Source organism: Chelonia mydas, chromosome 11 (assembly GCF_015237465.2).
Source record: "Chelonia mydas isolate rCheMyd1 chromosome 11, rCheMyd1.pri.v2, whole genome shotgun sequence".
Lineage (NCBI taxonomy): Eukaryota > Metazoa > Chordata > Testudines > Cheloniidae > Chelonia > Chelonia mydas.
Window position 1 is genome coordinate 74,880,786 of NC_051251.2, and position 26,670 is coordinate 74,907,455.

The 26,670-nt window shown below is 50.4% G+C and overlaps 1 protein-coding gene across 5 annotated transcripts in view; it reads right to left on the reverse strand.

Moving 5' to 3' along the window:
- The window catches only part of COL18A1 (collagen type XVIII alpha 1 chain), a 239,589-nt gene that overhangs the window by 93,393 nt on the left and 119,526 nt on the right, over nucleotides 1-26,670 (reverse strand). The window contains exon 1 of one of the 5 annotated variants that reach the window (XM_037912359.2): nucleotides 8,839-9,583. The exons of 2 other annotated variants lie outside the window; for them this stretch is intronic. In XM_037912359.2, the coding sequence (XP_037768287.1) occupies nucleotides 8,839-9,502 (664 nt within the window). In that variant the 5' untranslated portion in view covers nucleotides 9,503-9,583. Of the gene's footprint in view, nucleotides 1-7,911; nucleotides 8,807-8,838; nucleotides 9,584-26,670 lie in introns of those variants that run through there. 2 more of the 5 variants (XM_043525803.1, XM_043525802.1) reach the window with 2 other exon arrangements.

The following is a 26,670-nucleotide window of genomic DNA, read 5'->3' on the forward strand; positions in this document are numbered from 1 at the left end:
ATAAGGAGGTCACTTCCTCACTCTTGGCAAACAACTAGATTTTAAGGGGCCACCCAACCATTCACAAGAGAGCAGTCCAGAAGACAAGCTGTTATAAGCCACAGGGAACGAGAACTGCTTTCTCTGCTCACTGCAGTTTTCGGCCAAGGCACAAAGTTTCTTTGAACAGAAGCCATCAGCTGGGCTGAAATGCCAGGTTCAGGTGTCAGGATGGGGAGACACCTCTTTCAGAGCTTCAGTTTACAGTAAAACACGTTGACATTTCTTCTCTATTAAAGCACACACACATAAGGGGTTACACTCGCTGTGCGCTCTGCAAGGACTGGAATGACCGTTCGTCAATCCGGTACATTTTGATCCTAACCATCAACCTTTGGAAATTATTGATCATACAATCAAGATAAATATTTGTGCCTACAAAAAGCCCAGGAGAGTTGAGACATGCTACTTTGTGGAGCAATGTTTGAACCCACTTTAAATACACCTTAGAGACTAACCAATTTATTTGAACATAAGCTTTTGTGAGCTACAGCTCACTTCATCGGATCCATACTGTGGAAACTGCAGAAAACATTATATACACAGAGACCATGAAACAATACCTCCTCCCACCCCACTCTCCTGCTGGTAATAGCTTATCTAAAGTGATCACTCTCCTTACAATGTGTATGATAATCAAGTTGGGCCATTTCCAGCACAAATCCAGGTTTTCTCACCCCCCCCACAAACAAACTCACTCTCCTGCTAGTAATAGCCCTTTTATTATTATTACCAGCAGGAGAGTGAGTTGGGGGAGGATGAGAAAACCTGGATTTGTGCTGGAAATGGCCCAGCTTGATTATCATACACATTGTAAGGAGAGTGATCACTTTAGATAAGCTATTACCAGCAGGAGAGTGGGGTGGGAGGAGGTATTGTTTCATGGTCTCTGTGTATATAATGTCTTCTGCAGTTTCCACAGTATGCATCCGATGAAGTGAGCCGTAGCTCACGAAAGCTTATGCTCAAATAAATTGGTTAGTCTCTAAGGTGCCACAAGTCCTCCTTTTCTTTTTGCGAATACAGACTAACACAGCTGTTACTCTGAAACCTTTAAATACACCTAAAACCTTTCCCAAACCTCTATTGAAAAGAACCAAAAATACTCCCAAAGCAGTGACACCAGGTGGCAGGGCCTGAGCACTCAGCAAATGGAACAGCTTTAAAGAGAAGAAAATGACGAACCATTCCTGACATCAACAGCAACACGGTGACCTGGAATCACAACCCACTGCATCGAAGATGGCAGAGCAGCTCAGTGCTGCATGAGACAGGTCATCCGACACCGCGGGGCTCTTCATGGAGGCCAAAGCCCCACAGCAGCAGAGAACCAACATGGGATGGAAGGAAGTGTAAAATATAGGACTACTGGCAACCCCAGTCCTGCAAAAACCATGAGTCAGGCCTCAAAAAACAGGAGGTTGGCTTAAAAATCATGACATTTTTATAAAAACCACAAACACTCGGTTCTCTGCATTTGTCTCCCGGCTTCTGAGCCCTCAGGGCATGCTCTGGTCACCTTTACAGACCGCTCTGCCAGCACAAGGGCTAGAAGCTTATTTTATTTTTTTAAATGAGAGCAGAGATCAGTTCTCACCTAGTCACTTGACTCCCGGAGCTGAGGCTTTAAGGAAGAGATTGAATACCATGAGTTGGCACTGCTCAAGCACGTTCTCTGGACTCTCTCACCCCCAGTTCATTGATTTTCCTAGACAACCAATTCCTAGGACCCTCTGGCAGGTAAGTTAGACCCTGTGGGAGCCCCAGTGGGGCGCAAAGCTTCGCCAGGCCACAGGATTCCAAGCCCAGGGCACAGTACCTTTGTAGGTCTAAACTGGAGCGTCACTGAATGCTGGAACATCCTGGGGCTCCAGTCCACAAACCACAACAACTGCCTTGGTATATTCTGCAGCTGAATATTGTGTGCCAGTGTGGTCTCACAGCAGTCACACTGAACTCCTTGGTTAGTCTCTACGGTGCCACAAGTACTCCTTTTCTTTTTGCGGAAACTGAACTCCTTGACACTCAACTCAGTAATGCTGTGAACACAGTGTCAGGGACGCTCGAACCAACTCCAGTCGACTGGCTCCTGGTACTATTGCACATCCAGCCTCCAGAGATGAGAAGAGCTGCTCAGACATCTCGCTGTCTTAACCATGTCAGTGCAAACCCAAGAATCCCGCTGCACTATGACCTGCAGAACCCGCCAAAGACAAGATTAAAATCCCGCAGCCCTCTATGGAACCGCATCAAGACCCTGACACCCAACTTCGATGCTGAGGATCAGCGGAGAGTCACATGGAGCATATCGACCGCTCCAAACAAACAGCTTGTTGTTGACCCTGCCAAGGAACCACCAGGTTTTGATTTATGTCAAAAAGACTGATGCAGATTGAATCATATCGGGACAGCTCATGGGAGGTGTGGACAAACCCTCTTTCAATGGACAAGGGGGCAAACCCCTGCATGTGGACACCAGGCACAAACAAAGAAGCAGAGCATATCTGAGTGTCCCCTTCATTCTTTTGCTGGGGGCCTGAAGGACATTCACCAGCTCACCGCTGCGGCAATGTGCTGGCTCTCAAACTCAGATGTAAATTTGTAGTCATTGCTACTTTCCCAAGCCATAAGAAAGAAGAAAACTGAACGCCCCAGGAAGGCTGCCTCACCAACCACGCCCCTGGCTCTGTGCTGTACCAGTGCCAGACACTGCCTTTTCCAGAGCTCAGCACCAGGGGCTGGCGAAAGAAAGGAAGCGGCAATTCCAGGGCAGAGTGCAGCTTCACAGCGCAGCAGGAACCCTGGCAGTGATGAGCTCTCACCCGCTCCTCCGCCGTCAGTCACGCCCTGGCTTCGCCGCACTCGGGAATTAGACCTCTCCAGGCCTCTTGGAGGACATGCCCCGCCCGTGGCACGCAGCACTCCCTGCTTGCGCAGCTGTAGGAGCCTTGGGATGAGACTGCATGTGGTGGAGGAAGAAAAGGATTTGTGGCTCCCCGAGCCAGGGCCCACAGGACTGCTCAGGTTCAAGGCAGTGAACTGAGAGACCCCTCCCCAGGAGGGCTGTGCCTGGACACGCGAACGGAGCCACTCCGGCACACAGAGGGATGGAAGGATCAAAGTGTGAAAGCTAAATCTTCTGGGCTACCTGGTCAGGCCTTATGGCCAGCACTGGTGTTTCCAGTTTCAAGAACTCCTGCCTTCCACAGGTTCAAAGAGCCCCGATCCCCAGCCTGGCAAACTAGAGAAAGAACACAAACAATGAACCCAATTAAATATCACACAATTTAGAAATTAACCCATACTAGTGGGTTGGGTCACCGGGTGAGGTAAAATACAGCAAAAGGGGGCAGACTTTATACAGCCTCCCACATCTGCATGGAACGGCCAGAGAAGGGGAGGAATGGGACAAGTTAGGTACCCTGCAGGGAGACAGAAGTCCAAACTCCTCTTTCTGCAGTATCCCCATACACTCCTGGGGAAATCCCCAGGCCATAGAAAATTCTAACTTCAGGTGGGAAACTTGGAGCACGAGCAGCTGAACTGTTAACAAAAACCCAAACTACACAAGTACCCCATTGCCCTTTAAACACCCTAAGAAAAGTGAAAATCCAGAGAATGTTCTTTAAGTAGCTTTTCCCTAAATACGAAAGGGTGAGTCAGCTGTTTGGCTTTGTCCCTGCTCACGGCCCCATTTCCACAAGCTAGCCAACAACAGCTTCCCCAGCTTGCTTTTCTTTTTTTGGACTATTAGCCTGGGAACTTTTAGCTGTGCAGGCCAATACGCCCTTGTATGTAAGAGTTGAATGACCGACAGCATTCCTGAGAACATTGAATGTGCACCCTTGAGGGACAGCCTAAAACAGTAACTCTTCAGTGTCAGGGGCAGTTATTAATGAAAGGTCAAATCCAGTAGGGAGCCATCCTTCCATCCATAAGAGTATCCAATTGTCGCTGCACGCTCCTCCTTCCCTCTAGTCAAACAGACCGTCTGCATCAAGGCATTCTGGGTGCACTTTATACTTGCTGATTGGAGTCCCCAACATAAAGAATTACATTGTTTAAAACGGGCCTTCAAAGTCATTGCAATTGAGCTATATTGAACTTAACTAACTCCACAGACATGACAAAAATAAGGGGAACAAGGAACCTACACACACATGCAACTCCAAGAGAGCTGGCCAGGCCTGTCTGGGATAGTCAGATGCTCTGTTCAGATTAACTGGTGTTGTGGTGAAAACACCCAACAGGACACATCCGCAGTTCCAAGCACAGCGAAAAGATGATCCACGTCTCCTAAAAATATCCACATCACAGTCATGCTCACACATTGATGAAAGCGCCCTGGTGTACTTTATTTCTAGCTAGGCTAGACCGTACACGTACACTTGGAAAAGCACGAGGCAGTTCTTGTACTCCCGGGCAGGCATGCAGAGAGTGTAAGTGTGTTCACAATCAGTGACACTGCTCTGATTGGTGGTTCCAGCCCTTTAGAGACCAGCCCCTGTACATTCTGTGTGCGCGCACAGAGACACGCTTTTTTGGGTTGACTTACACTAAACAAAACGCTGTCCCTGCTTCCCCAATAATGGGAACCAAATATTTGCTGATGTGTAAATAATTAACCACAACAAAAGGAGCTCACTCAGCTGTCCTGAGAAACACCTAGGGTCTCCAAAAAGAAAGGTAAGCAAAGCTTAGTGCAGATGAGGTCATGGCCCCTGCACTACAGAGTTCAACATCTACAGGGGAAGGAGAAACACAGCAGAGTTTGGTCTATAGCTTCCAGGAACTTAGCTCTGCTCTGGAAAGTAGAGCTACACAGCTCAGTACTCTCTGCCCCGGCTCGGTCGAGCCACCCAATGACGCGGGCCAGCGTCCTGCACTCCGTCCACAGAGCCCTGGGTTCTTCATCACCTGGAGTCTCTGTGATGTTCTCTGGCCTGTGCGAACCAGGAGGTCAGACTAGACAATCACGCTGGCTCCTTCGGAACTTAGCTCGTCATGAGTTCACAGACTCTAAGTTCCCTCTAAGCAGCATGGCCGCGTGGCAGCCTATTAAGCACCGCGCAGGCGGGGCAGGGAGAGATGCCTCTCCCCCAGCCCCGGACCTGCTGCGGCCAGGGGAGAGGCGCTGATCCCGCAGCCCCAGCCCCGGAGCTGCCGCGGGGAAAGGGAGCTGGGGCGAATCCTCTCTCCCTGCCGTAGCCCTGGGGCAGCCTGCACCCCAAACCCCTCATCCCCGGCCCCACCCCCGAGACTGCACCCCCAGCCAGAGCCCTCACCTCCCTGCACCCCAACCCCCTGCCCCAGCCCTGAGCCCCCTCCCACACTCCGAACCACTCGGCCTCACCCCCATCACCTGGATTTTGTTATGTGCACCAATATGGAGGTGATGTGTCACACCTCACCTCCATATTGGTGCACATAAAATTCATTCCGCACATGGATGGGAAAAATTGGAGGAACACTGACGACGAGAGGTCCCTTCTTCTGCAAGGGACCACTGGGAAGGAAGGCATCACGGGGGGAGAGGAGGGTGGAAGAATCTGCTCCTTACTAATGTAAGAACATTAGAAAAAAATCCGACACAGTCTCTGAGTGGCTGCTGCACAGAACGTCTATCCGTGCCCCCCAGGAGCTGCTCCAACATGGGAGAGCTGCCCAGACTATGGCCGTCCAGCAGAATGCAAAAGTCCTGCCACACACCCCGTGCCAGGCACAGCTCTGCTCAGCAGAAGCAGGACATGTCACGAGGATGCAGCACCACCTAGAGCAGCGTGGGAAGCCATCAGCCAAGGACTTATCTGCATAGCCCAAGGAATTGTTAACTTAATGTGCAGAACACTGGCAAGCCCAGGGAGAGCTCAACAAATACCGCAGGTTGTGGGGAAGGAAGAGCTGAAAGAAGGGACATGGCATCCCTATTAAAACCTCTGCCTCCTGGCTTCTCTCTGGCCTCAGGGATGTCAATGCACAGAAAAGATGGCCCAGGCAATTCCAGAGCGAGTGAAAAGCCCGTGCTCTTGGGCTGTGGGAACAGTACCTTGGTGCAGCATCTGAAGTAGGTGCAAGCCAGACACTGGAACAACAGGGTCTGAACCTGGTTAGCGATGCGAGACATTCATTTTTAATCTCCTGAAACAAAAATCCCTGTATTTCTAAAACCTCTTGCAATAGGAATGGGCCCTGGATTGCCCAGAAAGCAATGATGAATTGATGGCAATATTTATTTAAAAGAGCTGAACCCAGACAGAATTAGATTAAGAAATCTGCCCAAAGCCTTAGATGGAGCGAGTGGGACAGGACTCATTTGTTTTAAGTTTCACCCAGTGCCAGCTCCCAGGCTGTGCTCCCTCTGCCCCCAGTGCCGCTCCTGCAAGGTCTGGATTCTAGATGCGGCCCATGTTGCCCCCCCCACCCTCCCCCACACTGCATACACACAAGGGGGAAGGGCCAGTAGATCTGTGGGCAAATGCAACATTCTCGACTTTATACACTTTAGAAGTGTCCACTTTCCACAGTGGATTGGTGAAAGGACTCTCCATCGCCCCCAGAACACCTGCTAGCAGACAAGTTCTAACCACCTGCAGATCCCACAGCCAGGGAACGTGGCGGGAGGGAGCCCAGCTCCAGAGCTGGGGCATTTTAATACGGTATTTTGAAGAGCTAGCAGGATTAGTATTGATTTCAGACCTTTTTAGGGCTGGGAACCTGACACAGAACTCTCCTCTTTCGCTAGTGCACTGCGAGAGATAGAGAGAGCAACGTTTGGAAGGAACTTCATTCAGACCAGGTGGTGCAGTGTGCAGGGGACCTGCAGAGACAGGGAAGGTGGGAATGCCCCCAGCTCAGAGGTAGGGCATCGATACTGTGCGTCGATCCTCAGGACCCAGTGACAAGCCTGCGCTAGTGAGGATAACAGCCCCAGAATGACAGAGGGATGGGTCCGTGCTCCTGGCTGAGCAAATCAGTAGAAGGCTTGGTGCATGTGCAATTACTTGAAGGAAGCAGGGACCAGGGAGGGAAGGAAATTGGAAGGCAGTGTTCACGGCTTTGCCCACAGCCCGTGAAGAGACCCTGAGCACCAGGGACGTACGGCGCCCCATCCCAGCATTGCGCCATCTTCCCGAAGCCATGATAGGCAAGCTGGAATCACCAGAGAGAAAGCTGCCTCCAGCAGCAGATAGTTGATTTGAAAGAGACTGACCCCCCAGCTCTTCGAGTCCCCCACCAAATGTGCAAGGACACTATGAAAACTGCCCCATCGCCCTGCTAGAATGCATGAGCCACAGGTACGGCTCCAAGTACAACGTCATCATCAGCAGTCGTTCAGTGATTTCAGACCCTTCGCTGGTGGCAGAGGAGAGAATAAGAAGGTAAGAGCGGCCACACTGGGTCAGACCAATGGTCCATCTAACCCAGTATCCTGCCTTCTGACAGTGGCCAATGCCAGGTACTGGATAGATTCCACTCATCCCCAGCCCTCTGACCCAAAACTAGAGGGGTTGTGGGGCTGGGCAGAGGGAGGGGGGAGGAGTCACTTGCCCCCTATCCCAACTGCCATTCACCTCCTTCAGCATCTGGCTCGGAGCACAGGCCTCGCCAGCAGTGCGGTCTGGGCACCTGGGCTAGCGAGACTGGCCACAAGCCAGACCCAAGCTGGCAGAACTCTAAAGAGAGCAGCCCCAGACTGTCCCATTCCTCCCGCGGCACGGGCACACCAATGGAAGGAGAGGGCAGGGGACAGCTTGATGGAAGTCACTGCTTTACCCCCGCAAAACCGCAAAGTTGGCAAAGCAAGTACAGATTTAGCTTATCTGGGGGAAGAAACAGAAAAATTGGTAAGAAACATTAGCCCTGTGATATTACCTGCAGACACATTTACAAACACACAAGAATACCCAGCATCCTCTGCAGGGAGAGAGTCACATGACATTGGGAGGCGCCCATCTTTCAAATGAATCCAGCACAGATCTCTCACGGCCTCACAGAACCCCCAGCACGGTGGGGGTGTTATCGGAATAGAAGCATTGCACCCAGGGACCAGCAGCAAGCAGAAAAACCATTCCAGGTAGCGGTGGCACCGAGATGTAAGAAGCCCCTCCCACTCATGCAAAGCAGCCCGAATTTCCACGTCACTGCCATGATGGAAATAATTCGGTAATCTGAAATGCTTTATGCCCAGGTTGTTGCAATACGGCAGATCGGCTGGGAAGGGCAAGCAGCGACCCGCTGTAAGAGTCAATCCAGGAAAGAAGGAAGCAAGCCCTGCGCTACCATTGTTATAAAGTTGCATAGTGTAGGTTAGTAAATCAAACTCAAGAAATTCAGAATTACTGGCAGAAAAAAAATCCACAGAATTAGTTGCATTTGTATTAGAAACAGCATCATTATGGTTCCTATTTAAATCAGCCACTGCTATCCCAAAATGCATTGTGGAAGGGTCAGTGCTTTGCACTGATTGGCTGCTGTTATTTTTAAGGCTGCGACGGGTACTATTCCCGTAAGAGAGCGATTGGTTTGAATGTGCAACATAATGGGATAGCCAGTTGTCTAAAGAACCTGCCAGCTGGGCTGGAATCCCAGCATGCACGCTGATATCGGTCTGCGGCTCCCGCCAGTCCAGAACGCTTGCTGTCGGTGAAACTCCTCCTCTCTTTTCTGAGGCCACTCCCCCGCCAGCCCTGGCTTGTGGGAGGGTAGCACTTTCCTGACCCTCTGCAGAGAGGTATTCCTGGGAAGCCCCCATCTCGCCACGGGTGCCTCTACCTGGTGAAAACGGGAAAGAAGCACTACCTGGAGGAGCTGCCGCAGGCTTCTGTAAGAGCGCCCGTGTCCTGTTCCAGGCAGGCGGAGGGCCTGTTGGCATGGGAAGCGAAGCCTCTGCCTGCCCAGTCCCCAGCAGGCCGTGGCCATCCCCTGTCGAGTTGGCAGTCATGTTCCCATGGCCAGCCAGCCCAGTTGCAGAGCTGGGAGCAGCCAGGCTGGTGCGAGTGGTTGTCCGAGGCGCAGCGGCTGTGGGCTCCCCTGCGTTTTCAGTCCTCCGGGTGGTCCCCTCATCCCATAGCTGGACCAGGCTCCTGATGCCCTCTGCTACGTCCAGGATCTCAGCCCCCACCCCCGCAATGTTCTCCCCCTGGTCCTGGGACAGGGAAGGTGATGCCGGAGCGGGGACAGCGGTGTCCGTGGCTGGTGCCGGCCGCGTGACCGCGAGCGTGCTCCATACCTGGTCCCCTGGCTGCGCGGTCGCCGGCACAGCCGCCCGTGTCGTGGTGGCCACAGGAGAGGTAAGCGGTTCCGCCGTCTGTCCCTCCGTAGCGGGGCTCTCTGTGGGGGGCAGGGTCGTTACCGTGGGGGCTTTTCGGCTCCCCCAGAGCCAGTCAAAAAATTGTGTCTCCACCAAGGAGCAGCAGCAGGTTAGCAAGAGCAGGAGACACAGACGCTGCTCAGCTGGAGCCATGAAAAATACAGCTCCGGGAAAAGCGTCCTGCAGCAGACCAGCGTCCAGGGGAGCTCACATTGGTCTGTCCTCTGCAGCTCCGGGAAGCATGCACAAAAACGAAGGGAGGCGTGGCTAGCCAGAGCCCCTGCCAAGCCCTGCTCCCAACCAGCCAGCCTCTCCTGCTCCACACCCTCCTTCCCCGACAGGGCAATGCTCCCGCTGGGACTTTGCTTCTGAGCACACCTGGAGTTTTATCCTTTGCCCAAACCCTCCTGCAGCTCCTCCCTGGGAGCCAGCAGCCCTGCACCCTTGGTCCAGCTCGGAGAAGCATTCTGCCATTTATTTCTCAGCCACACCCACTCACTAGCCAGGGACCTTTAACTCCTCCTTGCCCACAGCTCAGCACGTCCAGAGACGTCTGCCCCTTCCCGGCCACATGCTTGTATTTTAGTAGCTGTTCTCCTGTAATTAGACGTGAGCAGAACTCCAGAGCGTGCAGGCTGCTTGTCAGACACGCAGGGGGAGGAGGCGGTGAGAACAGTGCTGCTGTCAGAGAAAGCACAGCGATGATTTGCAGTCAGTCACTTCACCCCCTGGGCTCCATCTCTCCTCATGCAGCCCAGCTGGCAGCCTCCCCACTCTTTACTCCCACTCCTCGCAGGGATTTGCTCTTGCAACTGTGGGGATGAGGCATTTCCTGGGCTTCCTTTTCCCCTCAGCTCGGCGGGGCAGCTGCACCCGACGGGGCGGCCCAGTCTCACCACTGGTGGTGGACGAGCTGCTCAGCATCTCTGTGGTCCCTGCAGACACAGGCTGCCCAGGGAACAAGGTAAATGAACACATCCCAGGTGTCCTGGCCAGCCCCACTCTCTTCGGGGCTGTACTCGAGAAATGGGGTTCACGGGCAGTTTGTGCTGCTGTGACCCCCACCCGCCACCGGTACGCGGACGTTCTGCTGTCCAGGCCTCGTGGCTGCAGCCAGGATTCCCAACAGTTATTCATCCTCGTTTAATGTCAGTGCGTTGAGATGTTCCCCAACGCCAGGAGGGATTCGGGATCCAGAGCCACAGAACCACCCTGGCATCGATGTTCACGCATCAGACCACAAGCCTTTCACCGTGGAACGTTCTCAAAGGAGCTGCGGATAGCTCCCCATGCCACGGCATCCCTCCAGCCCTGCAAGGTGATGTGTGCATGAGTAGTGTGCCAGGGTAGTGTGTGAAAATATGTCACCATTTTCCACTGGAATGCCAAACGCTTACTGTGGCTAGCATCATTCCCCACTAATTTGTTATTCCATTTCCTTTTCCCTTTCCAGCCTCCCAGGGCTAATCTTGCCAGGTAATTCTGTATAAAAAAAATACATTTTACTTTTAAAACCAGCAGTCCAACTATCCCCGCATTTCCACGCACATTTAAAAAACCCCAGAAAATAATCCCGCAATTTCTACTGTGTTGCAGATACGGGAAGTTAGGAGAAAATGACTATTATTGTCAAGACATATTTCCAAACCGAACACCATTTACAGTATGCCAGATATACGAAATTAGACAGAGGAAAAGCGGGCACTGAAAGAACAGACGAGATCTAGTTGTTAATATTGAGCTTTGAATCCATCGCACCATTGCACAAAAGACCTAGAGGACTTCTGACTCTGACACACTAAAAAATGTGGAAGCATTGAAGACAGTTTGAAAAACAAACCACTTGCACACCTGCTAACAGACTGTCTCCCACTGACAGGAAAGGCACCAACTCTGAGACTCGGGCCTGGTCTACACGAGGAAATTAGGTCGGTATAATAATGTGGCTCCAGGGTGTGAAAAATCCACACCCAAGCGATGCAGTTAAACCGACCGAACCTTCGGTGTAGACAGCTTTGGGTGACAGGAGAATTCTCCCATCCACCTAGCTACCGCCTCTCGCACAGGGGGGTAGGTGGGTGGGGGGTGGGTGTCGTCTTCACTGACAGGAGAACCCCTCCCATTGCCGTAGGTAGCGTCTTCATTGAAGCCTGACAGCAGCTCATCGCTGCAGCATTTTACGTGTAGCCCTGGCCTGATATTCGCCTGCTCACGGAGCACCCCAGACCTTTGGGCACCCATTCGGAGCTCAGCCTCTCGGGTGTGCCACCAGCCACGGGCAGAGACGGCTCTGCTAACAGCTTCCCCCATCAGCCCCCCCCCTCACCCCCCCACTTGGCCGGCCCCAGGAGCTGCGAGGGGAGCCAACCAGGGTTGCAACGCCAACCTTACACCACACAGAGGATTCCCCAACCCCAGGCCACAAGATTTCCCAGCGCGGGGGCGTCGATTGCTTTCTGGCCCCTTTATGCCACAACAATGGCATATAGGGAACACTGCCCAGCACTGCTCAGAGCGCAGGCCACAAGCTGGTGATGTAATTCAGGCTTGTGCTAGCGCAAAATGAAAAGTGGCGTAAAACACCTTGGGCTGTGGCCATGTATACGGTTCCAGTTACACTGGAAGTCAAATAACTTAATTGGTTAGTCTGTTCTTCAGCTCATACCAGGCAAAAAAAGAATTTGAACTTTTCTGACTTCAGACTTGTTCCTATAATTAGCCAGCCAATGGGACCTGGGCCAAGAACTAACCGGGGGCCAGACCATTTGCTAGTCACATCTGCAATACGCTTTCCCCTCCTGAAACCCTGGCATTCTGCTTGTTCCACACCCCGTGCAGCCACGATTTAAAGTGAGGAGCTTCTACAACTACGCGCCCCTTTGTTATTAGTTTCTTAATGCATGTCATGAACCAGAACGAGACTGAAGAGGTGGCTGTGACTGCTCGTGCACAGCGATGTATGTGGAGAGATCTTTGCGAACGTCCCCATATTCATTTGTCAAGTGCCACAATGAAGTCAGTGGAAAGACTCCCATTGAGCTGCGCTGCACCCACACACTGGGTGAACCGGGCTGGACACAAGTGCCTTCACGCTGAGGAACGTCACGCTAAGGACACCACATTGGTGAGAAAGGGTAACAAACCATGCAGAGCAAGGCATGCATGAAACGGTCATTCCACATTTCCCCTGCGAGTTCTTCTATATCCTTGCAGCAGGCTAAGCAATCCCCCTTGCCCACGCAATTCCCTGGCTAAGCAACAGCCAAAGCCTTGCTGTGTAGCACTGACAGCCTAGGGCTGACAGTGCTTGCCCCGAAGGACCCTCCCGCTCCGTGTAGCCTGAGGAGCAAGAAGCCCAGAAGCAAGACGAGAGGCATTCTAATCCCCATGTCCGTTCTGCAGGACAGTGCGAAGGGCTCTGATGCAAAGCGCGCGGGAGTCAATGAGAGCCCTTCCAGGGACTGTGATGGGCTTTGCATCACTTGGCGAATGGATAGTCCTCAGTAATTCACAGATGACTAGAGTACAGGGCCCAGACAAACCAGTACACCCCTCACATATGGCACAGCGGCCACGGGCTTTCATCCCGTAATTCCTGCATTTTGTGAGGATCCCCTACATATCTGGGAGGGTGGTGTTCCCTCCCATCCTCCAGCCCGCCATGTTCAAGGGACTCTTCTCCCTAGGTTAACTGGACTCCCCTGGATCTCGAGCCGATTTGCTCTTGGGACTTCCCAGAGATTAACTTCTTAGACAGGACTCTGCAGCAGAGGGGAAACCTTTCATTCCGGCCATGCTTTGTGTAATCTGTCAGATCAGAATCAGCATCCTCAGAAATAGTAAAGCAATTACTTGGAAATTCCATTTCTGAATAGCTCAATATGCCTAATGCCATGTAATCAGCCTTGTGGAGGAGATTCCTCCACAGAGCACATTACGAGCCTGAGTGCACAATCCAGTCTAGTAATCACACCATTTCCTGAGCTCCCCTCACTCCCCTCTTGGCTCACATCTCGCCAAACACCGGCAGGGCTTTGCAGTGCAGACTCGCACAGCAGTTACCAACTCTCAGACACAGCAAGGGTTTTCACACCCAAAAGAAGGAATGTAGGAGATGGTCTGGTTCACCATCTATCCCCACCCAGCACTGCAGAGACCCTCCAAAACCTGGACACTACAACTATAGTGGGGAGGGCTAGTAATCGCCAGCATCGAGTTCCCTGTCAAACCAGTAACCATGCAAACGCAGGTCTCCATCTGCCTTAGAAAGGCAAAGACTTCACAACCTTCATTTTGTCAGGTCATGTGGTTTATGTCAAGGAATGGGCCGTGGGCTACTGTACACAAGGGAAGACCAAGCGAGCACCTACCCAGACCAAGCACAAGCAGCCACAAGGGCAACGAACAGGACACACGTATCTTGGACTTTGCTGGTGCCCGCGGGCGAGGCCCATACGCAGTTGGGAGTGGGGCAATGCAGAGGCGGGTCCCCCCAATGTGAAGAGACGCTCGAGAACCCTTTACACAGTGCAGCCTGGCAGCCACCTCCCCCCCACACTCATGGCCCCAGCGAGAGACTCGCTTCCTAAACGGAGCCCATCTGAGCTGCAGTGGATCACACAGCTTCTCCTTCCCATTACTCTCTTCTTCAAATATCAAACTCCAGACACATGGCGGCCTCCATTTTAAACTGCACCACACACCTCCTTTGCGGCGGCCAGTTCTTCCCAACGTGGAATGGCTGTGCACGGGGCAAGGGCTCCTTTTCTCTGGTGTGTTTCCCATTCCCCCAGGTCTTGAGATCCACGTACTCATTTAGATCCATACTGGGTCAGCCCAGGGTACAACACTGCCCGTTCCCAGGCACTCAGTCACTCCTGAGGACATCCCCAAATTGTCCGCCATGTTCCAGAACTGTATTTGTACGGGACAGGGTCTGGATTCTCACGCAGCTCTGCCCCCGATTTCCCTTTTCCAGGCCCTCCACGTACCAGTGCTTCAGTGCACGCAGTCCCCTCCTCTGCTGCTCTGGATACAGTCCCACTCCCCCATGCCACTGCATTAGAAATTAACCAGGTTACAAGGGAACAGCCCCCATTATTAATAATAAACAGCTCTCTGTGAAGGACATACAGAGCAGATAATTACCCCGCTTAAGAAATTAAGGGGACTTCCTACCCAAATGGCAGTTTCCTTGTAAGCAGTGTAGCCACGCTCCACGGTGGGTAGTGGCAGTCTAGCGGGGTGCAGGAGGAAAGGTGGGGGAGTTGCACTGAATGTAAGAGAGCGGTATGATTGCTCAGAGCTCCAGTTTGAAACCGGAGAAAAGCCTGTTGAGAGTCTTTGGGTTAAGTTTAGAGGCGAGAGCAACAAGGATGATGTCGTGGTGGGCGTGTGCTATAGACCACCTGACCAGGAGGAGGAGGTAGCCGAGGCTTTCTTTGGACAACTAACTGAAGTCTCCAGATCACAGGCTCTGGTTCTCATGGGGGACTTCAATCACCCTGACATCCGCTGGGAGAGCAATACAGCAGTGCAGAGACAATCCAGGAAGTTTTTGGAGAGTGTTGGGGACAACTTCCTGGTACAAGTGCTGGAGGAACTAACTAGGGGCTGTGCTCCTCTTGACCTGCTGCTTACAAACATGGAAGAATTGGTAGGGGAAGTAGAAGTGGGTGGCTACCAAGGCAGCAGTGACCATGAGATGATTGAGTTCAGGATCCTGACAAAAGGAAGAAAGGAGAGTAGCAAAATACGGACCCTGGGCTTCAGAAAAGATGACTTTGACTCCCTCAGGGAACTGATGGGCAGGATCCCCTGGGAGAATAACATGAGGGGGAAAGGAGTCCAGGAGAGCTGGCTGTATTTTAAAGAAGCCTTATTGAGGGCGCAGGAACAAACCATCCCGAAGTGCAGAAAGAATAGCAAATATGGCAGGCGACCAGCTTGGCTTAACAGTGAAATCTTCAGTGAGCTTAAACTCAAGAAGGAAGCTTACAAGAAGTGGAAATTTGGACAGATGACTAGGGAGGAGTATAAAAATATTGCTAGAGCATGCAGGGGTATAATCAGGAAGGCCAAATCACACCTGGAGTTGCAGCTAGCAAGGGATGTGAAGGGTAACAAGAAGGGTTTCTACAGGTATGCTAGCAACAAGGAGGAGGTCAGGGAAAGTGTGGGCCCCTTACTGAATAGGGGAGGCAACCTAGTGACAGATGATGGGGAAAAAGTTGAAGTACTCAATGCTTTTTTTGCCTCGGTCTTCGCAGACAAGGTCAGCTCCCAGACTGCTGCACTGGGCAGCACAGCATGGGGAGGAGGTGAGCGGCCCCCAGTGGTGAAAGAACAGATTAAGGACTATTTAGAAAAGGTGGATGGGCACAAGTCCATAGGTCCGGATCTAATGCTTCTGAGGGTGCTGAGGGAGTTGGCTGATGTGATGGCACAGCAATTGGCCAGTGTGACGGGGGATCTGACAGCAGCCTTCAACTACCTGAAGGGGGGTTCCAAAGAGGATGGAGCTGGGCTGTTCTCAGTGGTGGCAGGTGACAGAACAAGGAGTAATGGTCTCAAATTGCAGTGGGGGAGGTCTAGGTTGGATATAAGGAAACACAATGCAAACAAACCTACCTCAGGCACGCCTGCACCTGCCACGATCACACCTCCCAACTGCAGTGGAGACGTACCCTAAGTCGTGTGGTTACAGCCGCTACGTACTGTTCCGGGGTGGCTGACGGTATATGAGACTGCCCAAGGATTCTGTGTTTCCTTTAGCTGGCAAAGGAATCGATTTTCTTTCCTTCAAGATTCAATTATTTTCACTATGGTTAAATTTATATATTTTATTTTCATACCGGTAAAAAATAAACAAACAATCTGAAGAAAGATACAAACCACTGCAGCGGCAGTGCTGTCCTCTATGGCTGTCCCCACCTAATCCCTCGTTCATGCCATAGCTACACCTGCAAAGACTTACCTATGTGCTTTTCTTTATACACGCCGAGGAGCAACTTTGCTCTGATTGGCTCTATTCACAGTGTGTAAAGCCAAGCATGTGTGTAAGTCCTTACAGGACTGAAAGAGACCGCAAGGTCAGTGAGTTAAGGGCTGTGTTCTCTATGAATCCAAACACACCCGAGTGCTATAAAATAATAAATCGTAATATCCTAGATACGAGCAGTTCATTCTAGATTTCACTAAACAGGAGGTCACGGAATAGAAGCAGTGTGTTATTTCTACAAGTATCAATTTTCGTCCATTTGGCTACAAAAAAAGTGAGAGAGATAAATTTAAAAATTAAATGTACAACTTTCTACAGCTTAATGCATGCTTTTGGCAACACTCCAAAAGTACTCCCCGGGACCATAAAATACTAGTTTCTCCAATAAGACACATTTTCCACTGTATTTTTAAAATGTCGTTTGAATAAGTTTGCTAATTAAAATATTAGTTGACATAGTAACAATGCCATATTCATGCTTTGTTTGAAAAGGAACTGGTGTGATGTCACTTCTACAGTATTTTTTGGTAACAGATACATCAAACCATGAAATAGGCTACAACTAATTGAATACTGAACGCATTTTTCTTTTTCTTTCGATAAAGTTTCCATATTCAACATTTACCCTTGACAGACTACACTAGAGAGGGAGGAAAAGTAGCTCATTTGAGATCTTGACAAACAAATATAAAGATCAAGGAAATGAATTCTTCAAACTTTTAAAATAACTCGAGTGAAGTAATATTGTTTAAAAACAAATGCTTAGATATTTCGATCCACAAGTTTCTTCTTCCTATCAGTGGATGACAGAGTTTTGTTGCAGTCACCTTCTGATGGTGCATCTGCATTCCCTCTCCACCCCAGCCAACGCACTGTGTTATCTGAAAGCGCACATTCTTACACATGAAACCAGAAGGGAACAAACCCTTGACATGATCTGCTGGTAGCTATACTGGTAGCTATGTATGTCAGAGCTTCTGCAGGCATGCCAGGACTAAATCACTGTGCATTTTGGCCATCTCTCCGCTTTCTTTTAGGAGTCTTTTGGTTTGGTTTAAAATCGGAACCTATACTCCATATCTCCACTCCGTGAGCCCTCTGCTACCATTTACCCCACTTCTGGGACTCCTCTGCACCCCTTGAGACATGTTCCAGTCCCGAGTACAAGCATAAGCTGCATGTTCCACTCCCAGACATTGGTTCTCCCATTAACACATGCCCTCCTGAGTCCTCAGTGGATTCCAGGCCCCAAATCTCTTGGTCCCCTTGGCTGCCTTCTTTATCTAATGGCAATGAAGAGGACTCCAGCTGTTGAATTAATTCACCAGAAAGAAAAAATCCTGGTGCAATACCAAATATTGGATAACTTCCACCCAAAACCAATTAGTGAATTCAGCTTTTTTTCCCCCCCTCTTCAAAAAAGGATGAAGTTAAAATTAACCTGAAACTAAATTCTGGAAGAATTCCTTTCTGCCCGCGCCTCGCGCGCACACACCCCCAATGCAATTTCAAACACTTGCTTTGAAAAAGAGTAGCTTTAACTGCTCGCTAAAGTGTGGTTCTCCTCTGAAAGGTGATTATGTCAAAAGGGCATCTTTCTCAGCAGGTCCAATTCCTGTGTGTATTCATAATCCGACCTGCGTACTTTGGGGACAAATAAGAGGTATGTGTTTCTTTAAAACTACTTTTTACTATCAGCCTTACACAGCCATCACGACTGAGAGAGAACTGGATAACGCCTCCCCAGCAGGATTGTTACACTCGTCCCCACTCCATCCGCATGGCCCCTCTGACACCTGGGCAGTCCACCTGGTACAGGTGTCGCTGAGAGGACAATGGGACTTCACGGGTGTAACTAAGAGCAATATATGGGCAGCAGAATTCTTCTTACTGTTAAGTAAGAGGCAGGAAGAAGTCAGCTTGGCTTTTCAGATCCCAAGATGAATGGGAAAATAAACAGTTTTACTTGTAAATGGAGACAATTTGCTCAGGCATCATTCAGACACCGTAAGCACGGAACCCCTGGTGCCAGTTTCACAGAGTCTCTTTTCAGAGTGGAACCAGGAAGCGCTTAGACTGATGGCACTGCAGAAAGCCCTGAGAGAGAGAGAGACACACCTCCCCTTTCAGTGCCAAGAGCTCGCGCCACCTTCTTTACTGCAATAAGTCTTGTTTTTAAAAAGTCAAACCGAAGACATTGAGTTATCTGGGAGCCCTCATTTAGGGCTTGTCTGTGCGAACATTTGATTCGCAGCAAGCTGGGGTGTAAATCTAGCCCACCCGAGCCGGCCGTGCACCAAGTACCCGTGCAGACCCTGCCACCGCGCACTGACAGTTCCCTGGTGCGTTTATCCATCCCCATTTCACAGCAGGACATGGTTAGTGTGTGCCAGCAGGGTCCACATGGACAGTTAGTGAGGGGCAGGCTAGTGCGAGACTGATTTACACCCCAGCTTGCCACGCACTAAGTGTCCTTGTCGACAAGCCCTCAGACAAATTCTGGCAGCCAGACCTGCTTCAGTTAGACTCACCTTCCACACTTGGGAACTGGTGGTAACTGTTCCGATACATGTCGTTGTCCCCTATGTGGAGGGGGGAATGGGGAGGGAAAGGTCAGATGAAGGGATAAATGAGACCCAGCACCAGCAATAGCCAAGTCAGCCGACACTGACAGCATCAGTCCCTCAACCCAGCCAAGGAACCCTAGAGAAAGTGACTATGTGGAAAAGGTCCTGGGTGACTCTCTGTACCCCTAGTTCTACCCCCCACCCCAAACCATCATCTTTACTCTTAACCAGGACACCTGCCTGTTGGCTGTTTCTTTCCTGTGTGCCTCTTTCTTCTCAATTTCACAATCCCCTGACCAGCACTCAGCTCAGCCTGTGGACAGGCCCCCATTGTGAAGCAGACAATACACAATCACAGATCCTCAGAACACAGTTTGGGTATAGCTACATAATTCCTTCCACACATTCTGTCCATATATTTTGCAATGAATTATGACCACCAGCGGGCTCTTGGTCAAGATTTCACATGCCACCCTTTGGTAAAACTTAATATGCCTCCCTCTGACCCAGGAGACCCCTGGAACACTCTGTGACCCCCTCTGCCAGTTGGCACCAAGAGGTCTCTGGGTCACAGATGCACCGGGGAGCAGACCAAGGGAAGGAGGAGGTAAGGATGAGAACTCCCGAGCTAACTTTCTTAGCTCCTCCAGATGGGCTGACCACGAGGCTGTCTGCTCTGGAAAACTCCCTCTCAATCGTTTTCTCATACTGCTGAGTGAGAGCTGCTGCCACCCCAATTGTTATGAGTCATTTAAGGCATTTTCCTCTCGTGCAGCTGGGTGATTTTGCTGGGTCTTGTCACAGATATTAAACAAGATCTCCAGATGTGCTGATGTCTCATTCCAAACTATAGATTCCAGTATAGCTAAGCCCTCCAAATCTGCTCTGGGATGAGGGGCCAAAGGCTCTGCTGGCATGGACGGGTGCATTTCCTGGGTTAATGGACTTTCACCCCACCACAAACACTGAATTTGGCTCTCAGAGTTTTCTCTGTTAGTGAAGTCCTCCACCCCACCCCCCGCCCCGCCTCCCCAGCATGGCAGCAGTCCTCAGGAGACATGCCGCACAGGTACACCCAGTGCCCTAGGAACTGTCTGGCCAGGTGGGTGCGGTACAGGGATGGGTCACGCTTTGCCTCAACATGAGCAGAGAGTTTGCATCCCCTGCAGTTTGCTGGTTAATATCAGCACATTCTTTCCCATTCGCCAGAGCATGGCCAGCTACAGGGGTCTGTGGGTGATTTTCTGTAGCACTCATTGAGGTCAGTATAGCCTGCTTGGGGGATAAAATCTGAGACCAATGCAAGCAGAGCTGGCGCCTCAAAGAACAAAACAGGGCTCACTTTGTACAAACCCAACTGTTTAACTCCCAGAAAAAACCTTTAAACCCCATGACAATAGACGTATTCATTTGTGTCACAACGCAGCTGTTTATGAACGAACACACACACACTTTTAAAGAATGTCCATTACATTTGCATTTTACTTTTGTTTGGACACCATGTTTCCAAAGGGTGAAGATTTCTCAGGCCACCTACCCCTAGCCCCCCCGCCCCCCCCCAAACACGGTCGCGGGGGGGGGGGGGGCGATGGCTCCCCCTCTCCTGTCCCTGTCACCTACAGGCCCCTTATTTTCCCCCTTCCCATAATACTCCATTAGACTCCGATTCCATCCAGCACCCCCCACACGGTAGCCTTCCTCTCTCATTAACCTGACAGGCTCTTGCCCACTGCCTAACTCATGATTCCAAACCCTGCAGATTCCTGCCCAGCCCATTCAGCTCCCTTCTCACCTCCAGGCCTGGATCAACGTCCCCTCCTCCTTGCACCAGAACAACCACTCCTTCGCCCTGCTCTTCACTACAGTAGGTCCAAACCCCGGCCGTCACCCCCTTCCCTAGCCTTCGCATGCATGGCCGACTGGGCTATTGCTCAGACTGCAAGCTCTTTGGGTAGGGACCATGCCTCCTTCTAGGTTTGTACATAAGAACATAATGCTGGCCATACTGGTCAGGCCAGTGGTCCAGCTAGTCCTGTGTTCTGTCTTCTGACAATGGCCAGACCCAGATGCTTCCAAGGGAATCCCTATCAACCACTCCCAGCTTCAGAGACTAGGGACACCCAGAGCATGGGGTTGTGTCCCTGACCATCTCGGCTAATAGCCATCGATGGACCTATCCTCCATGAACTTATCTAATTCTTTTTTGAACCCAGTTATAATTTTGGGCTTCACAACATCCTCTGGCAACTGGTTCCACAGGTTGACTGTGCGTTATGTGAGGAAATACTTCCTTTCGTTTGTTTTAAACCTGCTGCCTATTCATTTCATTGGGTGACCCCTGGTTCTTGTCTTATGTGTTCTCTTTTGCAAGATGAACAATCTCTGTCTTATTCATCTCTCCTCCTATGGAAGCTGTTCCATACCCCTCATCATTTTTGCTGCCCTTCTCTGCACCTTTTCTAATTCTAATACATCCTTTTTTAGATGAGGTGACCAGAACTGCACGCAGTATTCAAGGTGTGGGTTTGCCGTGGATTTATATAGTGGCATTATGATTTTTATTGTCTTTTATGAATATGTTGAACAGCTTCGGTCCCAGTACAGACCCCTGGGGGACACCACTATTTACCTCTCTCCATTCTGAAAACAGACCATTTATTCCTACCCCGTGTTTCATATCTTTTAACTAGTTACTGATCCATGGCAGGACCTTCCCTCTTATCCCATGACAGCTTACTTTGACAAGGTCCCTCACCAAAGGCTCTTGAGCAAAGGCTTTCTGAAAGTCCAAGTACACTATATCCACTGGTTCACCCTTGACCCAGGCTTGTTGACTCCCTCAATAGATAGGTGCGGCATGATTTCCCTTGACAAAATCCATGTTGACTCTTCCCCAACATTCATGTTCATCTAGGTATCTGATCACTCTGTTCTTTACTGCCCGGTCCTGAAGTTAGGCTTACTGGCCTCTAATTGCCAGATCACCTCTGGAGCCTTTTTTTAAAAATCGGCGTCACATTACCTACCCTCCAGTCATCTGGTACAGAAGCTGATTTAAGCGATAGGTTACAGACCACAGTTAGTGGTTTTGCAGTTTCACATCTGAGTTCCTTCAGAACTCTTGGATCCCATCTGGTCCTGGGGATTTATTACTGTTTAATTTATCAGTTTGTTCCAAAACCTCCCCTATTGATGCCTCAGTGTAGGGCAGTTCCTAATACAAGTACAACAACAAGTACTTCAGCGATGCGGCGGAATGTCATTTCCAACACTATCAGCTCTAAAGGTAACAAACTCGAAAAGACAATTGTCACATGACAGCTTTCAGCCTCATCAGCGCTCTCCTTCCGATACTAGTGGTTTCCCTTAGGACTGAGCTCCAGGGAGACTTCGCCAATGTGAAGCCATGCGTCTGGCTCCTTGCATTCTCCTTCTTGGCTCCGTGCTTTTCTCTGTTCTCTCCTCTGTAGAGTGACAGCCTTCCTTCCCAAATCCCAGACACCTCCCCTTCTGGCCTTTGCATCTGCCCTCCTCCCAATACACAGACCGTTGTCCTTCCCTGCCCGCCCCCATTCAGCTTTCCTAGGCTCCTAGCACTCCACTTCTCCCCTGGCTGGCTGCTCATCTGACTTCCTGGGTCAGCCCGTCCCACAGGTGATACAGAAACGAGAGCCACAGAACGTGAAACAAGCAGCTTGTCTCCAGCCCATCTACTTATTTTTTCAATTAGTGTCCACACATTACCGGTCTTTGAAGTGTGCAACTGGAAGTGTAATAGCTACACCTGAAGAAGAGCTCAGTGTAAGCTCGAAAGCTTGTCTCTTGCACCCAGAGATGGTGGTCGAGTAAAAGATATCACCTCCCCCACCTGAGCTTCCTAAAGAAAGTTTTCCCCTCCTTTCTGGCTAAGCAACAGAGCACATGCTCCCTTCAACACCGGGACACATACCAGATGTAATGTCTGTTTTTCAGTGGAACTTGGGACTCAAACATAAAAAAACTTCCAGCATTAACTTTAAAGTAAGTAACACATGATACCTGTGTATCCAATCTGAAGTCACCTGGCGCTATTTCATGTCACAACACACACTCTGAGACCCGGGAAGGAAGACGGATGTGCTGCTGTGGCCAAAAGAGCTAATGCAACCCTGAGAATGCATAAAGAGAGGAATCTTGAGTAGGAGGAGAGAGGTTATTTTACCTCCGTATTTGGCACTGCTGCCACCGCTGCTGGAATCCTGTGTCCAGTTCCAATGCCCATAATCCAAGGAGGATGTTGATAAATTAGAAAGGGTTCAGAGAAGAGCCCTGAGAATGATTAAAGGGTTAGAGAACACGGCTTACCATGATAGACTCCAAGAGCTCAATGTATTTAGCATACCAAAGAGAAGGCTAAGGGGTGACATGATCCACAGTCTAGAAGTACCAATATGTGGAACAAATATTTAATAATGGGCTCTGTAACAAAATGTAATGGCTGGAAGTGGAAGCTAGACAAATTCAGACTGGAAAGAAGGTGTAGTTTTTTAACGGTGACAGTAATTAACCATTGGAACAATTTCCCAAGGGTCGTGGTGGATTCTCCAGCACTGACAATTCTTAAATCAAGACTGGATGTTTTTCTAACCTATCTGCTCCAGGGATCATTGTGGGGCAGGTCTCTGGCCTGTGTCATACAGGAGGTCAGACTAGATGATCACAACAGATATACAATTTTCAGTATAGCAGAGAGAGGCTTAATCATAAACTATCCAAAAGGAGTCAAAACAGTTTAATATGCAAAAGGGGGGATTTCAAACTCACAATCTTGGCAGATTTAATTAATGAGGTTTACAACAAAACCGGTCTTCACACTCAGGAAGCCCTGTAACAGCAAGAGATGAATTCTGTTCCTCTTTTAAAACCACAGCCATGACAAGTCGACACCACAGCAAGGGAGGGAATTCTGCTCAGTGAAGAGCAGCACAACGCAGGCTGGTGTTGGGTAAGGCCCTCGGCATACAGATCCGCCGGCACCTCGGGTCTGCTCTGGGATCCCGGCCCCTGTCCCAGTCCTGCGAGTAGCGGCAGGCAGACCCACCCCAGTGTGCGCGCTTTTCTGACGTGCACAGGTGAGAGGCCCGGGCAGGATGCACTGTGACATCTGGCCCCTGAGAACAAGTCATCAGCATGGAGATGTCGTGTCTTTTCAGGCGTGCTCATTCCAGAACACGAGGAGCCAGGTATCTGCTCACAGAACAGGATCCAGCAGTGGGGATGTTCAGGATGGGCCACTGCAGCCCTACGTCCTGAACCATCAGTGCAGCACTTTGGGGGGCCTGGAACGGCTTGGGGCCCTGTCCCTTCCCGAGAAACCGCATCGGATACGAGTGCGGGGGGGAGGGACGAGAGCAGAAAACAGGGCTTCTAACAATAGGGAACGAAGGGGAAAAAAGGAAACAAAACATGCCCCACAGACAGGGCCTCTCATCAGCCAGCCACAGACGGGAAGCGCTGCCTTCCGCTCCAGACACTGGAATAGCTCAAGCTCCATCCATGGGCACAGCCCTCGGTCCATACCCCCTCTCGCAGGGGTGCATTACCCGCTTTGCACATTTCTGACATACACCCTGGCTGATCTGTTTCATGGTGAAATGGACAAAACATCCAGAGAGCCAGTGTCACGCAGGGAGGAAAGCTGCAGGTCATTCCGGATTTCAGTGGCTAGAGCAAAGAACACGCTGGATATAAACTGCAAATGGACTGCAAATAAACAAGACACACAGCCTGAAAAAATGTACTTCACCCTTCTCTTGGATGAAACAGTTCCTTACACAAAGGGGTTTGCAGTTCAGCCGGAACCGAACAGGAATGTCAAGGAAGATGGGGGCAGAGCTAAAGGTTTCACGAGGTGCTCCTCATAAAGGAGACTAATTAATTTAACGTTCTTCTTCTCACTGAACTTCCCTGAGTGCTCCTGCAGCAGGACAACTCCAGAACCGAGATCCCAGGACACGTGTCTGTCTTTTAAATGACCACGGCGATTACTGCGCCATTGAAACTATTAGCCTAAATTACGTTTCTTATTCCTAGGGTATCTGAAATTAAATACACAAGCCTACGGTCTGGACTCCTGGATATACAAGACAGCAGTGAATTCACTGCTGAGTATTGCACTTGACCATTCGTCTTACTTTTCACTGGGCAGAAGAAAGACAAAAGGGAACAATTTTGAAGCAGCTGCAAAGCCAAACACTCAGCGAAGAAAGGAATTCCAGGTGCCTACCAGGCCTTTACAGTCATTAGTGCACAAATTATTCTGCATAATATCAAGAGATATTAAATGCAAAATAAGTCTTAATTTTACATCAAGACGGAACATTTCATTTAAATGAGGAAATTCAGTGTGTTAGAATTCCCACAATAACCTGCCCCCGAAAGATGTCAAGACGACAGTTTCTAGGTCAGACCCGTCACCTGTGACATACAAAGGTCTGGGGGAAATCTGTTTCAGTTGAACTGTTTGGTAAGTTTTTAAAAGAAGACTTTGTGCCTGTGCAGTAATTTTCTCTCTTTTAATGAGCATCAAAACGTCTTTTTTCTGACTTAATGAATACAAGGAAATTCATTCACACAAACTAAGTAAAAGCTCACAAAGGGAAGAACTCGGAAGTCAGCAAATACCAGCTTCAGACTGCGAACCTCATTCAGTCAGCAGGTCAGAGGGGACACAGCCAATGCACTGCACACGAACGGCAGTGCACATCTTGAAGAGTGTCTTTATTCTCTGTGCACTGTCTGATCAACGCTTTCTGCGAGAGATGCAAAAGTTGCACGGATCTTGTGTTAACCCTCTGCCTTGGGGTGACTTCCATCCTGCACGAGGCAAGGGCGCAGCAGAAAAAACACCATTGTGTATATTACAACCTTGTCTGAGCTCCTCCTAGTGGACACTGCGATAGACCAAAACTTTGGACCCCACATGCTCTTCAGCTGGCTGGGCTGGACAGTCCAGTCCTGGTCTCAGGCTCTGGGCTTCTAGATACATGCTCAGGGTGCAGATCTTGTACTTAGTGCCCCTTCCCGAGTGATGGATCACCACAGTCCCACTGCCCGGGCCCTGAAACTAGCGCTGCTCTCCCCAGCCGCTGTCGTCCACTCCACAGAGCTCCATGGAAGCCACGCACCCTCTGGAGAACTCGCCCCCCTGCAGAAACCACATGGCAGTCACAGCATGGGGGACACAGACTGTGCCAAGGCATTTCTAAACCAAGACCACTCATAGGCAAGGCACAAGAGAGATACAGATCAACAGGAAACACCACACACCTGCGTGCAGAACCCTATCTTGGTTTCTTCACCCCTCAAGAGCCCTATGGTCTGTGCGTCCTCCAGGGCGCCCAGGATTCTTCTGCACCCCTCTCCCTCTGCCCTGCCTTGTCATCTGGCTCTGACCTCTTCTCAGATGGATGGTGAGAGCCTCCCTTTTATAAAGTGCCAGTCCCCACACCTAGGGACCTGCCTTGGTAGCTTCAAATCCCTTGTCAGGGGATTCCTTCCTCAGTTACCGCCCCCCAGACCAGGACACTGTGCGGCAGCCAGCTGACGGTTCCAGGCTGCAGCCATTTGGAGGCAAGACTACGCAGGGTACCGAGGCTTCGTTGCGCGCCGGTGTTCTGCTCAGGCCAGGTAATTCAAGTGCTGGCGCTCTTCCTCGGGGACAGACCTCCCGCTCCAGCACAAGAGGTGAGATGCAAGGGCACAGGGAAAGACAC